General features: G+C 45.0%; 1 protein-coding gene across 10 annotated transcripts in view; it reads right to left on the reverse strand.

The window, feature by feature from the left end:
* The window catches only part of PDE4D (phosphodiesterase 4D), a 639,723-nt gene that overhangs the window by 99,984 nt on the left and 523,680 nt on the right, over nt 1-16,059 (reverse strand). For 8 of the 10 annotated variants that reach the window (XM_082241906.1, XM_082241909.1, XM_082241915.1 and 5 more), the window contains 4 exons: nt 14,369-14,560; nt 9,291-9,327; nt 7,353-7,426; nt 6,345-6,394 (listed from right to left, as the gene is read on the reverse strand). In XM_082241906.1, the coding sequence (XP_082098032.1) occupies nt 6,345-6,394; nt 7,353-7,426; nt 9,291-9,327; nt 14,369-14,560 (353 nt within the window). Of the gene's footprint in view, nt 1-6,344; nt 6,395-7,352; nt 7,427-9,290; nt 9,328-9,437; nt 9,622-14,368; nt 14,561-16,059 lie in introns of those variants that run through there. The other 2 variants (XM_082241916.1, XM_082241908.1) reach the window with 2 other exon arrangements.

Below are 16,059 nucleotides of genomic sequence, written 5' to 3' on the forward strand. Positions count from 1 at the left end.
GAAATACGAACCCTAGACAAGCACCTGCAACCCCAAGCACCTGCAATCTTGCACTGCTCTGAGATCACAGTGGAGTGCAACAGTATGAATTAGTGGATCAGGGAACCCTTCACAAGAAACCGTCTTGATAGCCCAGATATCCAGGTACAGGTAAGCTGATGAACACATTAAAATGTATGTGTGTGTGTGTGTGGGGGGAATCATATGTCTTGAATTTAACTCACAAGTGATGGCTTCAGTTGCTTGGTACCGTCAAGCTCAATGCCATCGCTTGGGGCTTAAATAAATCAATACTGACTGGGGTCTGTGCACCTTAGGAACCCCTCCTTCCTGCTCCATTATATCTATGTGGGGAGTGATGCCCCATGCCCTGTTTTGTATGGAAGTCAGTCCTGTAGGAGCACAGGGCTACACAGTACAATACTCTGCCAAGAGTATGCCTGGCTATTCATCTGCTGGATTTTCGGTGCTTAGTCAAAGTGCAACTTTTTTCCAAAGTTGTTTTATGCTTGTTTTCTGACTGCTGCACATGTTGTTTTTTTTAATCTTTTCTTTGGCTATGTTTTAATCAAGCTGCATTTTGTTTTGGTGTATGTTTTAAATTTTTAAAAGTGATTTGAATGGCATTTTCCCTGGATATACGCCACATTTAGGCACCATTCCGATGGCAAAGAACATAGCCTACACAGCCTTGAAATAATAAAAATAGTGGACTATTATTATTATTATTATTATTATTATTATTATTATTATTATTGACAAACTGAATACACAATGTGCTCACCCCTAGCACCTCCCTCAGGTGAGGCACATAGAAAAGGGCATCTGATGCAGATCACAGAGTCTGAGCTGGTCCATGTGGGGGAAATGGTCATTATTGTTATTATTATTGAGATAGTGGGGTCCTGAACCACCTAAGACTTTATAGATCAAAATCAGCCATTTCAGCTGAGCACAGAAAATACCCAATAAGTCATAGTGCAGTTGGGAAAATGCCAACAAAAAAGAAACTTTAATGAAACCTCCTTAAGCCTTAGCATTTTGTTCTATTGCTTCAGTGCAAATCATGGGCATGATCCAGTCAAAGTCAAGCATCAGAATCCCATTGGTCTGGAGGGAGAGTTAAACCAAGTGTTTAAATTTCTACCATTGAGAACAAATGAGGCTTAAAAGTGCTTAACTCTGGCTGGACTGTGCCCAACGTGTATTATCCACCGAAGGCTTTATTTAATAAGCACGCTTCGGTGAACCTAAACTATGACTCACTGGAAGGGGGAAACACCTTTTTGGCTGGAGAGCAAAGAAGACAAGTCAGTAAGATTTTAAAGAAGATACAGAGCTGGGGCATGCTGTGAGTGGCGGAATATGCAGGTGCTATTCACAGCCTGCAGTTACCACCAGTACAAACAACAGAAGAGGGAAATGGGGTCAGCAAGTGGGGGTGGTCATGGATCAGAAGGAACGGGATACCCCCCTTATTGAGAATGCCATTGGGCACACCAGCGGGGTAGACTGCGGTGGAAATAGAAGCTCCAGGGTAGCAATTTAGACTAGGAGATGCCCCCATGGGAAAGGGTTAAGTACAGTTCCCCTGCACTAAGCCCTCTCCCACCACAGCCGACTTGAACTAAAAATAAACAAATCAGTCACGGATCTCCCAATATTTTGCATTGTTCAGCCTACAGCTTTTCTGTAACAATTCTGCACGCACATCCAATGGAAAATACTCAGGCAAAATTCAGATACTAGCTGGAGATACTATCAGGTTCCATGAGGTGTTTCACTATTCTGGGCTCCCTAATGAAGGGCTCCAGACTTTCTTTATTCCCATCATTCCCCTCTTGTCTTTCCTGGCCCTGGCCGGCGTTGCTCTTAATTTTTGCCCTTCTGGCCTCAGACAAACGGAGACCTCACCTGTACAGCTGTTTCTCTGTCCTGGTTCCCCGGCCTCCAGAGGCAGAGCAACAGCAGGGAAACTTACTAGCAGCAAAAGACGGCACTTCAAAGACCTCTGACAATAATCTGTGAGGAGGAAAGCTGGCGCCAAATTTCTAAATTGCTGTAGGAAGGGGAGGGAAGCCTGCACCATCCCTTCTGCCCTCCTTGGCGCTCTGCCTTCATTTAATGTGCCTTGCCACAACTACCAGGGTTTTATGTGCCCCGAGGAGAGATTCTATGCTTGTGCCACTCAGTCTGTTGTTATGGTAACACCTATAACATCAAATGCAGCATTATGCCTAGGGATGGGCTCACCAGTTCAGGCAAAGGACCATCTGAGCCAAACCTCTGGTACGTCTCACAGCTTTGGGTTGGCTTCGCATTTCCTTCAGCATGCTGGAGCCAAACCGTTCAGGCACCAAAGCACACCCGTTAATTTGAAGCCTAGGCCTGGTAAAACTGGTAGGTTTTCTGACGGAAGTGAAGGAAGGCATTACAGAGGCCTGCCTGATTCTTCCAGAAGAAAATCGGTACTAAGTCCCATAGTGCCTCCCTTTTTAAAGAGTTTTTCCAAAAGTCCCTTAAAGGACTTTCTAGTTTGCAATGCAGTTGCAATGCAGCAGTAAAACCACTATTGCTTAAGGACACAAATCTTTTAAGTTGCCGGGGACTCCAAGGAATTAAAACAAAAAGAAAATGTCAGGCTGGTATCTAATTTAAAGGACTACAATAAATCTTCAGGTGCTATTTGGTTCTTACCCTTAGCTACAGCCAGTGCTTTTTTTTCCTAAAAAAAAAATGTTTAGGGGGTACTCTCATTTTGACTCAAGAAAATCACCATTTTATAGTTCAAATTGAGGAAAATAAATACAGTAAATGGACAAAAGTACAAAGATTCACAAAATGTTTAGGAGCATGCGTACCCCTGCGTACCCCCCAGAAAAAAGCACTGGCTACAGCTGTGGGAAAGGTATTAATACCAACCATACTATAAACTATGAGTGGTTCCAGACTAGCCAAGCATAAGATCAGTGCATACTGATACATGCAATAAATGCAAAACAAAATAACTGCATGCGGTATGCGATTTTTGCTGAGTACAGCTGTTATATGAATGGCACAAAAGCTGAGAACATTAGAGAAGCCTTCTGGATCAGGCCAACAACCCATCCAGGCCAACATCCTATTCTCACAGATGCCTAAGAAAAGCAGAACAGCACTCTGTCCACCTGAGATTCCCAGCATTTGGCCTTCAGAATCATTACTGCCTCTGTGCAGGCAGAGCATAGCCATCGTGACCAGTAGCTACTGGTAGCCACCTCCTCTGTGAATTTGCCTTATCCTCTTTAAAAACCATGTAAGTTGGTGGCCATAGCTACCTCTCCTAGCAGCATATTTGATGGTGTGAAGAAGTACTTTCATTAGTTTGTCCTGAATCTTCAAACATTCGGCTTCACTACTGTTGTTGCTGTGGCTTACATTTCTATACCACCTTTATCTTCCAAGGATCTCAAGGTGGTGTACGTGGCTCTCCTCCTCCCCATTTAATCTTCATAAGAACCCTTTGAGGTAGGTCAGGCTAGGTGATGGTGACTGGCCCAAGGTCACCCAGTGAGCTCCATGACTGAGCGGCATTTGAACCCTGCTCTTCAAAGTCCTGGTCCAACATTCCAATCATTCCACCACACTAGTGTTATGGAGAAGGGCCACAGCATAGTGGTGGAGAACTCACCTTGCATGCAGAGGGCTCCTGGTTCAAGCTCTGGCATCTCCAGGTAGAGCTTTCTCATACTAGGTATATACCCCTCTATCACATCTCCTCTTACACGCCTTTCCTCTAAACTCAAAAGCTCCAAAATGTTGCAATCTTTCTTCATAGGGGAGTTGCCCCATCCACTTAATCATTGGGGTTGCCCTTCTCTGAACCTTTCCCAGCTCTGCAATATTCTTCTTGAGGCAAGGGTGATGAGGTGAGCTGGGCACACCCCCATCCACCAGTTCATTGTAAATTATGTAAATTACGAAGGTGCTGAATTATCTTTTAACTCAGGGGTTTGACAAGAAGCTAAAATGTAGCTTCACCTGTATTAACCCGCCTTTGTGGACTCATCTAGACCAGAATTTTAATCATGCATAATATAAAGCGGTAAGCGCAGACAGGGGCATCCTTTAAAAAGTTAATCACAACCATAAACCTGAGAGTTCCTGTCTGTGACAAGTACCAGGGCATTATCTACACTGATTTAGCAACAATAGCATTTTCAAAGATGGGCTTTTCCAGTAACTGAGGGCCAAGCTAGATGAGATGCTGTTCGCACAATTAGTGATGGCAGCAAAGGGCTTTTAAAAAGTAAATTGCAGAAATTGATGCCTCAGTCGCAGAAAGAGCATGGGGTGGTGGCCAAGGGTTAAGGCATCCTACCTCTCTCACCAGGTCCTGATTAGGGCTGGTACAGCCACACACAGTAAGAATCGACTTTTTAAAGCTACATAAGGAGACCCTATAAAAAAATTCCTTCCAGTAGCACCTTAAAGACCAACTAAGTTAGTTCTTGGTATGAGCTTTCGTGTGCATGCACACTTCTTCAGATACACTGAAACAGAAGTTGCCAGATCCTTCTATATAGTGAGAAGGTGGGGAGGGGTATTTCTCAGAAGGGTGGCGGGAATGGGAGATTGGCAGATAGCTGAGATGAGCCTGTTGACGACTCTTAACGACTGTAATAGGTCTTACAGGAAAAGGCAAGGGGTGAGAAGGTGAGAAATGGCTTAGTCATGTATAATGGGATAAGAATAAGGAGACCCTGTATAAGGAGACCCTGTTCAGTTCAGCCTCCTCTTCACATAGTGGCCAACCAAAAACCTATGGGAAGCCTGCCTGCAGGACCTAAGCACAAGAGTCGGCTCCCCACCAGTTGTTTTCCATGCCTCTGCCCATGGATGTGGTGCATATCCAGTCAGCCTTACCCTCCACTCAGGCCATCCCTAATTGTGTGAATGGTGTCGCACATAGTTTGGGCATCAGACTGGCAAACATAATTCGCTCCCAGGTGTGTGTAAAGGGGCAACCCCTCTCTCACACAAACATTGATATTCCATTCCGTGGAAGGTGAAATGAGGCAAAGCTAACATATTGAAACAAAAGTTGAAGTCTCAATTACTGAAAACAATGGGGTCGACAATCTGCCATGAATGTTGGAGGATTATCACCATCATCATGACTTCATGTAACCAATACAGTTTTCAAAAGCGGTGTCCTGAGCACACCCAGTTCAAGGAGGGCAAATGGCTGGTAGTTTCTAGTTCTTTATGGACTAAGCATTTGCTTACAGTAGCTCCAAAAGTGCACAAAACTTGCACATACACACTTCTTGCAATTAAGTAGCTGACACCCCCTCTCTCCCCAGGCTTGTGCTCTGGGCTGGACTGCTGGAGGAACCGCATAACCACACCTCCACCCACGCATGTGCAAGCAACCTTGTGGTCATTATCGGAGGGCCTTCTTCAGTTGCCTCCCCCATGAGAGGTCCGGAGGGAATGGGCCTTTTCTGCGGTGGCTCCCTATTTGTGGAATGCTCTCCCCAGGGAGGCCTGCCTGCCACCTTCATTACATGCCTTTAGGCACCAGGTGAAAACGTTTCTGCAACCAGGCAGTTGGCTGATAAGCATCCCATGGCCTTTTGCATCATGTCTGTGGGCAGCAGGCCCAGCTATACGTTAGCAGACCTGGAGCTCTGCATTCCTTGTTTGCAATATTTATACCCCAGTTTTCATTTCTCAGTGAAAATACAGGCAGAGAACAAAGGGTTTTCCAGGTGGTGTCCCATCCAGGCACTAAACAGGCCCAACTCTGGCTTAGTTTCAGCAAGGTGGGCTCGCTGTCATGTTCAATCCCATTGAAATTATTGTCCCGACCAGCAGGCATACTGGGAATAACAGCTGTGAGTTGCTCATCATGCTAATTTCCCACAATGCCTCAATGCAGCACCACTCCGAGGCATTGTGTGAAATTTTAAATGGGAGGCGGCTTCCCAGACCCAACCACTACCACTGCAGGAAGGAAATTAAATTGTAGCACACCTTGGCTATCACAGAAGTGGAAATGCTATGGGCTAAGAGAAGCCTTTCATGGGCTTTAAAAAATGCTCAGTTAACACACGTCCACAAGTATTTTCCAAACCAACTATGTATCATCCCGACTATAGAAAAGTGTGGCCCAGAGCTTTCCAAACCGTGTGTTGCGACACGTTAGTGTGCTGGCTGCAGTGTGTAGGTGCTCCTCACACTCCTCCCAGAGCTGGAAAGGGACTAGTGTAACCTCTGGTTTGCTAGTAAAACTGAATTATAAAACAATACAATCTCATTGAAAAGGTGTGACCAAATCAAGCCACATTATGGTGTCTTACCTGTTATGGTCGCTTTGTTGATGGATGGTTGGTTACACATGGGTGACCGTCTGATAGAAAAGAGGGGGGAAATGTAAGTCGTCAGCATAAAACCATTATTATCAGTGTCACTGGTGATTTTGGGGGGAGGGGGGTAGGGATCATGACATCAGCACAGAATTAAGCTGCCACAGGCATCAGGAAGGGAATGGGGGAATTGAACATGTGGTTGCAATTTCATCTGTGGCCATGCATTTGATGCCACTTGCAAATTTGGACTTGGTGGGAAAAGGTTAGCATGGACAGCGCAGCACATGCATTGGGCCAGAAGCCATTCCAAACCTAGAACTAGCAGCTGGCTCATCATGTGTACAGCTCACTGCAGTGGCCTTTGTCTATGCTGTTATGTATCAGTGTACATCAGCGCACAGCCATGCTGGCTGAGACTCATGGGAGTTGTAGTCTGAACATCTGAAGGACAGCAGGTGGAGGAAGGCTAGCATACGTGGTAGAACGCAGTAATGACACAAAATGAAGGGAATTGTTGACAGTTCTGCTGGTAGCTGCTCATTCAGAAACTGCTAAATGGTGGCATTCCGCAGCAGGCCTGTCAACAGATTCACAATATGCTCAGGTGTGGTCCATTGCTCTGGCCCAGAAATTGACCTGTCAAGTCAGGGCAGCCAAAGGCAAGAGGAGTCCTTTATCCTATTACAACACTCGACATCCATTCATCTTTCATATGAGACAGGGTGATCAACTGAGACCACCTCCTCAGACCTCCAGAAACATCTGCAGGGACTTATTGGATTAGACTTAAATGTGCATTATAAACTTGTTCTATGTAGTGGTTCTTACTTCAAGCTGCTGTTATGCTTCCCCCCCCCCCCAAGAAATGACAGACTAGCTGCTATGGTTGTTGCTTATTGTATTTTGTATTAGGTTTATTATATGTGGAAAAAGCAATAAAGCAAAAATGAAAGGAGCATTAACTCAAAACGTTAGGAAGGAGGAAAAGGCCACACTTACTTGCTAGGTGCTCGATCCGGCAGGTTGGTTAATGCAGCAAAATTATTCCGTACAGTACGTAAGCTGGCCAGCACCTGTAGCAAATAAAGTGGATGCTTCATTCTCAGTTTCACCAGGTGTGCTACCCATCTCTCTCTGCTCCATTGGTCAACAAGCCGAAGGCTTTCTAAACAATCTCTTAAAACTTTCCAGGATTATTTTGGTGTCTGAAGCCTTTGACCGTTACTTCACAATGAAGCTTTTGAACTGCAAGAACAATCATTTTGTCGCTTTCCTTCTCACAAAAGAAGCCATTATTTGTTTAAAAAGCAGCCTTGTTCAAAGAAGACAAAAATTCTGTATAAAACACTCTTTGTTTCTCTGAAATTACAGCGCTTTGAAAAGAATGGTCTACTGATGTCCACTGCCATTTGCACCAGAATTATCCCAGCAGTTAACAACTGCACAATAAGATCCTCTCACACTTGACATTCATATAAAGTTGTTATCAAATAAATCCACGTCACCCTGATTTGCTGGCACCAAACAGGTGTGTGTGTGTGTGTGTGTGTGTGTGCACGCGTGCGCGCGCGCACACACACACACAAACATTGGAAGCACACCTTAAAGTACCTGGACTGGAATAGTACTTCTAGTGATCTAAAATGGCAACAGTTTGGGGCATAGAATCTCAAATGCACTAGTACCTTGCACATTCATAAACTGCTGGTGTGGCACTGCTGATCACTTGTGTTGGGGCAGAGATGGCAAACAGTGTGCCCTTGCTTCAGACCCTCATTAAGAGGTGCTTTGCACCATCAGGGCTCACCATGCTTCAAAATCAGTTCACTGAACAGCATGGCAGTCTGATGTTCAAAAAAAAGAAGTTTCTTTTTTAAGGAAACTCCCACCTACCCACACTTCCGCTGGGTCATTGCGTGTTCTTTGTGTGAGCCTATGCAGCTCCTTAGAGAGCCAGTTTGATATAAGAACTAGCATGTCAGACTAGGACTAGGGAGAGCTGGCTTCAAATCCCCACACAGCCATGAACTCACTGAGTGATCTTGGGCTGGTTCTGAACTCTCAGGCTGGGACTCACCATGCGCTTAAAGCGTATCCCCCTCCAAAGGATCATGGGAACTGTAGTTTGCACCTCACAGAGCCACAGTTCCCAGCACCCTTAACAAACCACAATTCCTAGGACCCCTTTTTGGGGAGGGGTGTGTGCTTCAAATGTATAGGGGGAATGCAGCCTCAGTTTAGTGCAGGCTTCCTCAGATCTCGGCCCTCCAGATGTTTTTGGCCTACAACTCCCATGATCCCTAGCTAGCAGGACCAGTGGTCAGGGATGATGGGAATTGTAGTCTCGAAACATCTGGAGGCCGAGGTTGAGAAAGTCTGGTTTAGTGTTATTGTGAGGATAAAATCTGAGGCAGAATCATGTCTACCCCTTTGAGCTTCATAGAGGAAAGGTGGGGTACAAATGTAGCAAACAAATACAGTGGTATTTGTTTAAGAACGGTTTAAGAACAGCCCTGCTTGCGAACTATTTGGTATAAGAACCCTGCAAAACCGGAAGTAGTGCTCCGGTTAGCGAACTTTACCTCGGTCTAAGAACGGAATCCGAATGGTGGAAGGGCACCAGCGGCGGGAGGCCTCATTAGGGAAAGCACACTTCGTTTAAGAACGGCTTTGGTTTAAGAACAGATTTCCGGAACGGATTAAGTTCGTAAACCGAGGTACCACTGTAAATAAAATTTAGATAGTAGATACCATCAGATTTCTTTCTAAGCAGCTCTAAGCAATACAAGTTAGCCATGGAAGTGGTTCCATTTCAGAATGTTATTTTCGGAACATCATAGTAATAATAACAAAAGCTGTAGCTCATCCAAAGCCTGAAAACAGTTTCCCCCGTTTGATCCTTTCATATATGGCTACATCATGGCATCTGGAGCCTACCTGAGCAAACGGTGTCACAATCAAGTCATCTCCATGTCTGAAAAATAAAACAGCAAAGTAATCAGTATCAGATGGCTTTGCTCCCCTCCATCAGGTTCAAAATGATACATTATTCTTTATTCATCTTGTCCTCAACTACTTTCTCACCGTGGATTCATTCCAGCTGCGCTATCTGAAGTAACTTTGGGGTGGACAAGCACCTATGACTCCAGTGTGGCTTTTTAAAGACTTGCACACAGCTGTAGAGAACAGATAAATGAGCAAAGATTGAGTGCTCAGGGTTGTGTTCCTTTAAACTCAGGGAAATCCTGCATCCCAAAAAAAGAAGCCAGGCATGCCCTGGCAGTTGGTAGCGCCCACAGTTACTTTTCATTGGAGAGGCCAGCCCACTGGAACACCAAAAGTGATTCGCATCAAGTGTTAACGAACGGATAACCATTTGCGAGGTTCGGACAAGCTAGTAACTGCAGATGACAGGGAAGTGTTTCATGGGCTAATAAAAACCCAGTAAAACTTTTCAACTGACTCACATGTCCTCAGTGTTACGGAGAGTGTGCTGTTGCTGGAGCAACCGTACCCACATCACACTGTGACGTAGGAGTAAAGTTATCAGGGTGACGTCTCTTAGCCGGAGGGGGGAGGGGGAAGCAAGGAGGTCACCCAGACTCTTGCATGGGAAAAAACACCTTCCGTCAAGCCCAAAGTATTTATCACTCTCATATAAATAAAACTGCAGAATAACACAAAAGTTGGCACATGGGTTACACAGGAGTCTTTTCCTCTTAAGTTACTAGGGCCATTGGCTAACCTAAGAAGGACGTCAACTGGAGACATTACATAATATAGAAAAATCACTCATTTTTTATTTATTTGTTAAATGGAAATGCTCTCGAAGAGTGAAACATTCAGGCCAAGCTTTCCAACGCATTCTCACAAACTCCGGCAACCCATAATTGAATATGAATAAGACCTGCCAAAACATGCCTTGGGTAGATTCCAAACAGAGATAAAAGGTGACAGTTCTGTAAAGAGCTAATTCCAGACGTAACCAACTGCAAGGTTGCAGCCTATGGCTCCATCTCTGACTGTGAGGGAGGAGGAACCCTCATAAAGGAACACAAATTGAACTGTTGCTTATGCTATCTAGGATGAAAGACATGGTTCTACTTAACCTCTGATACACAATCCTAGGATGGTGCTGTTGTGGTTTACATTGATGTCCTGTTTTCTCCCCTGTTACCTGCTCTGCAAGCCTCTGCAGGCATCCACAGAAGATTCACAGCTATAGAGGATCATTGGAGCAACAACTAAAGTCTGGTTCTATCATGAGAACGAGGCAGACATACGAATAGCTCTTTTAACAAGCAAATCAGACCTTTCTTCTTGTTTCAGCTCACAGCAAGACTGTGAGATAGAATCATAGAATCATAGAGTTGGAAGAGACCACAAGGGCCATCGAGTCCAACCCCCTGCCAAGCAGGAAACACCATCAGAGCACTCCTGACATATGGTTGTCAAGCCTCTGCTTAAAGACCTCCAAAGTAGGAGACTCCACCACACTCCTTGGCAGCAAATTCCACTGTCGAACAGCTTTTACTGTCAGGAAGTTCTTCCTAATGTTTAGGTGGAATCTTCTTTCTTGTAGTTTGGATCCATTGCTCCGTGTCTGCTTCTCTGGAGCAGCAGAAAACAACCTTTCTCCCTCCTCTATGTGACATCCTTTTATATATTTGAACATGGCTATCATATCACCCCTTAACCTCCTCTTCTCCAGGGTAAACATGCCCAGCTCCCTTAGCCATTCCTCATAAGGCATCATTTCCAGGCCTTTGACCATTTTGGTTGCCCTCCTCTGGACACGTTCCAGTTTGTCAGTGTCCTTCTTGAACTGTGGTGCCCAGAACTGGACACAGTACTCCAGGTGAGGTCTGACCAGAGCAGAATACAGTGGCACTATTACTTCCCTTGATCTAGATGCTATACTCCTATTGATGAGGCCCAGACTTGCATTGGCTTTTTTAGCTGCTGCGTCACACTGTGTTCAACCTCCTTTCCATTTTACAGACTTCTTGAAGCCACATAATAATTCCGTGCTCAAAATAGGGGGGGGGGGGTGTAAAACCAGACTCTGTAAATTCAAGTGAGACCCTAGGGTGGGCTGAAAGGGGGAAATGACCCAACATGGCAGACTCAACATCTAAACAAAATCAAAACCTCTAACAAAGACAAGAAAACCAGAACTACCTCGCTGTCTCTTAAGCAGGCACAAACATGTTCACATGATTTGGCCTAACACTATAATCACCACACCAAGCTAGAGGATGTCTGGCACCAATGAAGAAGCAATACAATATTTAAATGGTCTTATGAAACATACATTCAAACTGGCTATTAGAGACATGACAAATCAGCTGAGAGTTAAGTGCTATTAAACCCAAGAGTCCATTAAATCCATGTTAACTGCTCTCAATTTGAGAGGGCAGAAACTATAAGTCTGTAGGACTAATCCAGCCCACTGGTTAGGGAACAGTCGCCAGTCAGAGAATTGTAGAGTTGGAAAGCGCCATGAGAGTCATCTACATGTAGTCCATCTCCCTGCAATGCAGGAATCTTTTGCCCAATGTAGTGCTTGAACCCATGACCTTGAGATTGGGAACCCCATGCTCTACTGAATTAGCTATATGGGAAGTGCAAGTGCCAAGTGTAGTGACACTCATAGGTAAAGAGATACCCTTGCTGTTGCCCTGCAAATCATCCAGCCATCTTCTGACAGATCCCAATCTATTTACTCCCTGCCTGCCTCTGATCTTGGTAATCGGGCAGCACTCCTGCAGGGAGTCACTGCTGTCAAGTGCACATTGTGGTCGTACTAGATCCACCATCAAATCTCCAAATAATTTTCTTTATTTTAAGAAAAGGAAGCAGCTCCACCAGGGGTGGGGAATCTCTAGCCTGCAAGCCAATCTTGGCCTGCCAGGACATTCAGTTTGGCCTGCCAGGTCAGTTTCCCCAAACCAATGGTCCCCCAGCCATTAGCAGACATCCCTTGTGACATCCGCTGATGGGTGGGAAGGTGGGGTTAAATCTATATGACTGGCTACATAGAATGAAAACTAGTGGAAGGAGGAGTGTTAAGGTATATAGAAGTGTACATATGGTTGATTTGAATATGTTATTATTGAATATTATTGAATATGTAGTTTATTGAATATGTATATTATTGAATGTTGTATACCCAATGTATCAGTCACCTGGGGGTTTCACTGTTTGTGTTTTGGTGGTTGGTAAACACACACACACATACACACACACACACACACACACAATCTGTATCACTGGCTCTGCAGGGGCATCTAATCCAACCCACTGCAATGCAAGAATCACAACTAAAGCATCCATGACAGATGCCCATTCAATATCTGCTCTAAAAAGATTGATAGATATACATAGCACACATACATATCACAAATATTCATTTGCTTATGTTTTCAAAAGGTCAGATTAAAAAGTGTATCCACCATGCTCAAGTCTGTAGATTAACGTACCATATATATTTTAAATGTGTTTATGGGAGGGGGTGGTTACGGGCTTTTTATTATGTATTTTGTGCTTTTATCTTGCCTTTGAATGCCGTGAACCACCCTGAGATCTATGGGAGAAGGATAGTATACAAAGTTAATAAATAATAATCAGCACAGCACATCAGTCCAGTATATCTGAAGGAGTGTCTCCACCCCCATCATTCTACTCGGACACTGAGGTCCAACACCGAGGGTCTTCCGGCAGTTCCCTTGCTGTGAGAAGCCAAGTTACAGGGAACCAGGCAGAGGGCCTTCTCGGTAGTGGCACCCCCCACCAGATGTCAAAGAGAAGAACAACTACCAGACTTTTAGAAGACATCTGTTTAGGGAAGCTTTTAATGTTTGATGCATTACTGTATTTTAATATTTTCTTGGAAGTTGCCCAGAGTGGCTGGGGCAGCCCAGCCAGATGGGAGGGGTATAAATAATAAATTGTTGTTGTTGTTGCTGCTGCTGTTGTTGTTCTTCCATTTCCCCCTGAACACACGTAAACATGATGTGGGATCACACCCACTAGCCCTTGGCTTCATGTGTTTGGCATGATCTGCAAAGAAGCCCACTGGTATATGACATGTGTGTGCACAGGCTTTTCACAAGCAAGGAGATTCCCTTGAATTTGGACCCTGCGGTGGCAAAGCACCTGCCTTGAATGCAGAAGGTGGATAGCTCAGTTGCTTAGAGCACGATGCTGACAATGCCAAGGTTGCAAGTCCAACCCTGTAAGGGAAAGTTGCGTATTCCTGCATTGCAGGGGGTTGGACTAGATGAATCTCAGGAACCCCTCCCAACCCTATGATTCTATGAGTTAACCCCCCTCTGTGAGAAGGCTAGTAAACAACCTGTCTGAAATCGGCAGGAGCTGCTGACAGTCGATATACAGACCATACTGAGTTTATGCTTCAGTTTTGTGTGTTCCAATGAATAAGCAGCAACCCAGATTGCATATACAGAACCTACACACTTTGCACGTCCTTAGGGTAGAAAAACAGAATTGGAAGGTACTTCGTATGTCATCTAACCCCTTGCCAATGCGAGGGACCCCCTCCCAGCATCCCTTTATAGGATAAGGTGGCCATATGGCATCTGCTTAAAAACGAATGAAGGAGAGCCCATCATCTTCAAAATCTGTCTGTTCCCCTGAAAAGCAGCTGGCACATCCAGGAAGCTCTTCCTAATGTTTAGTCTAAATCCCTTTTCATTTTATTCAGTATTGTGAAAAGACAATGTCTTCCTAATCCACTACAGGTGTCAATCAGCTTAGTTATGCTAGGCCGATTGTCCTGTCGCTGCTCATTTTGCATACATTTAACCAATAAATTGTATTTTCACATCCTGCACCTTGACTTGATTCCACTGTTTTCAACCTTTTATCAATTCCTAGATAAGCCTGCTAACGAAGGATGGCGTTTCTTGCACCTGATGAAGCAGATTCTAGACCACGAAAGCTTATGCCATGTTTATTTGAAAGACCTTTCAGACACGGCATCAAATACTTACATATCACTGGCGATGGAGGAGTTCCTGGACATAGACTTTGGAGAGAGGTCATAGTCGCTATCGGACCGGTAGAGGAAGGATTCCCTCCGTTGACTGTGAACAAAGTTAGCCTGGAGAATGAGCCCCGATCCGGGGCTTGTCATGGGATCCAAGGGACTCCGTCCCGATGAGGTGCCATTGTCGACGTCGAAACTGCAAGAAAGGAAGAGAAGTTCAACGCCACAGAGCTAAGAGATCTGTGAGCCACACACATGAAAAAAGCTACTACCAAGGAACAAGATTCTGCTACTTGGAAATCTCTTCCTCCTGGACAGCTGCTCATCAAATTAATGGCCGATGTCCCTAAGCACATTAGAAATCTTGATAACAAGAAATTACAAAACGAAAGGGAGGCACCACTATAACAACAACTCGCAAATGGGAAGAAAGCATTTTTATTTACTTAAGCTCAGCAAGATGCCATGGCAAATTGCACCTCTAACTTGCTGGCAGCACTGGAAACCTTGTATTAGATAAAGTGTCCCTTATTGCCAGTTGTACTTCCTGCAGACAAATATGCTCAAATCACAGCAGTGCAGAAACTGAGACTTTGTTTCCCCCCAACTGTTGGTGATGGGGGAAGCCAGTGGCGGGACTGTTACCACTCCAGCCTGCAAATGGGGGCTCCCAGGATGGTATGCTATGCCACCCCAAGAAGGATGTTCTAAACTAGCATAGCAAACTAGAATAGAATCAAAGAATTGTAGAGTTGGAAGGGCCTGAGGGGGTCATCCAGTCCAACCCTCTGCAAGGCAGGAATCCAGCAAATGACATTGTTACATATTTAGGGGTAAACCCTAGAAATTAAGAAATGCCAGGGTTTTGATCAATTGGGATATGGATTTAAGCGCAGAACTGTGCCAGAGAGGGAATTTAGGAAATTCCTGGGCTGGCTTATGCAAACCAACCTGGTCCAGCTATGGCTATAAAGAGTACAACAGAGACCATTAACAGTACAAAGGAACTTCTCCTCTTGCTCCCAGGTGTGAACAGAAAAGGGGTTTTCTGGGAGGAAGAAGGAGGGAAGAAAGAGCTGAGGTCCATCTCTGAGGGAAGCAGCCTGAAGGTTGCCTCTGCAAATGTGTATGCCGTAAGACAGGGGTCAGCAACCTTTTTCAGCCATGGGCCGGTCTACCGTCCCTCAGACCATGTGGTGGGGCGGACTATATTTTTGAGGGGGAAATGAACGAATTCCTATGCCCCACAAATAACCCAGAGATGCATTTTACCTAGAGATGCACACATTCTACTCATGTAAAAACATGCTGATTCCCAGACCGTCCGCAGGCTGGATTGAGAAGGCGATTGGGCCTTAGGTTGGTGACCCCTGCCGTAAGATCTGCACTCCCTCCATGCAGACCGAAGGTGTAAATAGGTGAATGAACCATATTTCCTAAAGCACAGCAGTACTTTTCTAGTCTTGCTGGCACTTCAAGGAGCCACTGCTGCCCGACTTAAGCACAGTTCAGAGGGAGCAAGGTCTCCTCCTCAGGCCAGAGGTTTCACAGCTGGCTCCCTCAACTCTTCTGCCGTGGACTCAGGCAGCAGTAAGTGGGAAGTGTCAGGGTCAATACTGACGGCAGTAAGTTTTCTTCTTCAGCCTCCTGACAAGTGCTTTTGTCATATGCCCCATAATCCCTTTTACGGAAGAT

This window comes from Podarcis vaucheri (genome assembly GCF_965113315.1).
Source record: "Podarcis vaucheri genome assembly, chromosome: 11".
Lineage (NCBI taxonomy): Eukaryota > Metazoa > Chordata > Lepidosauria > Squamata > Lacertidae > Podarcis > Podarcis vaucheri.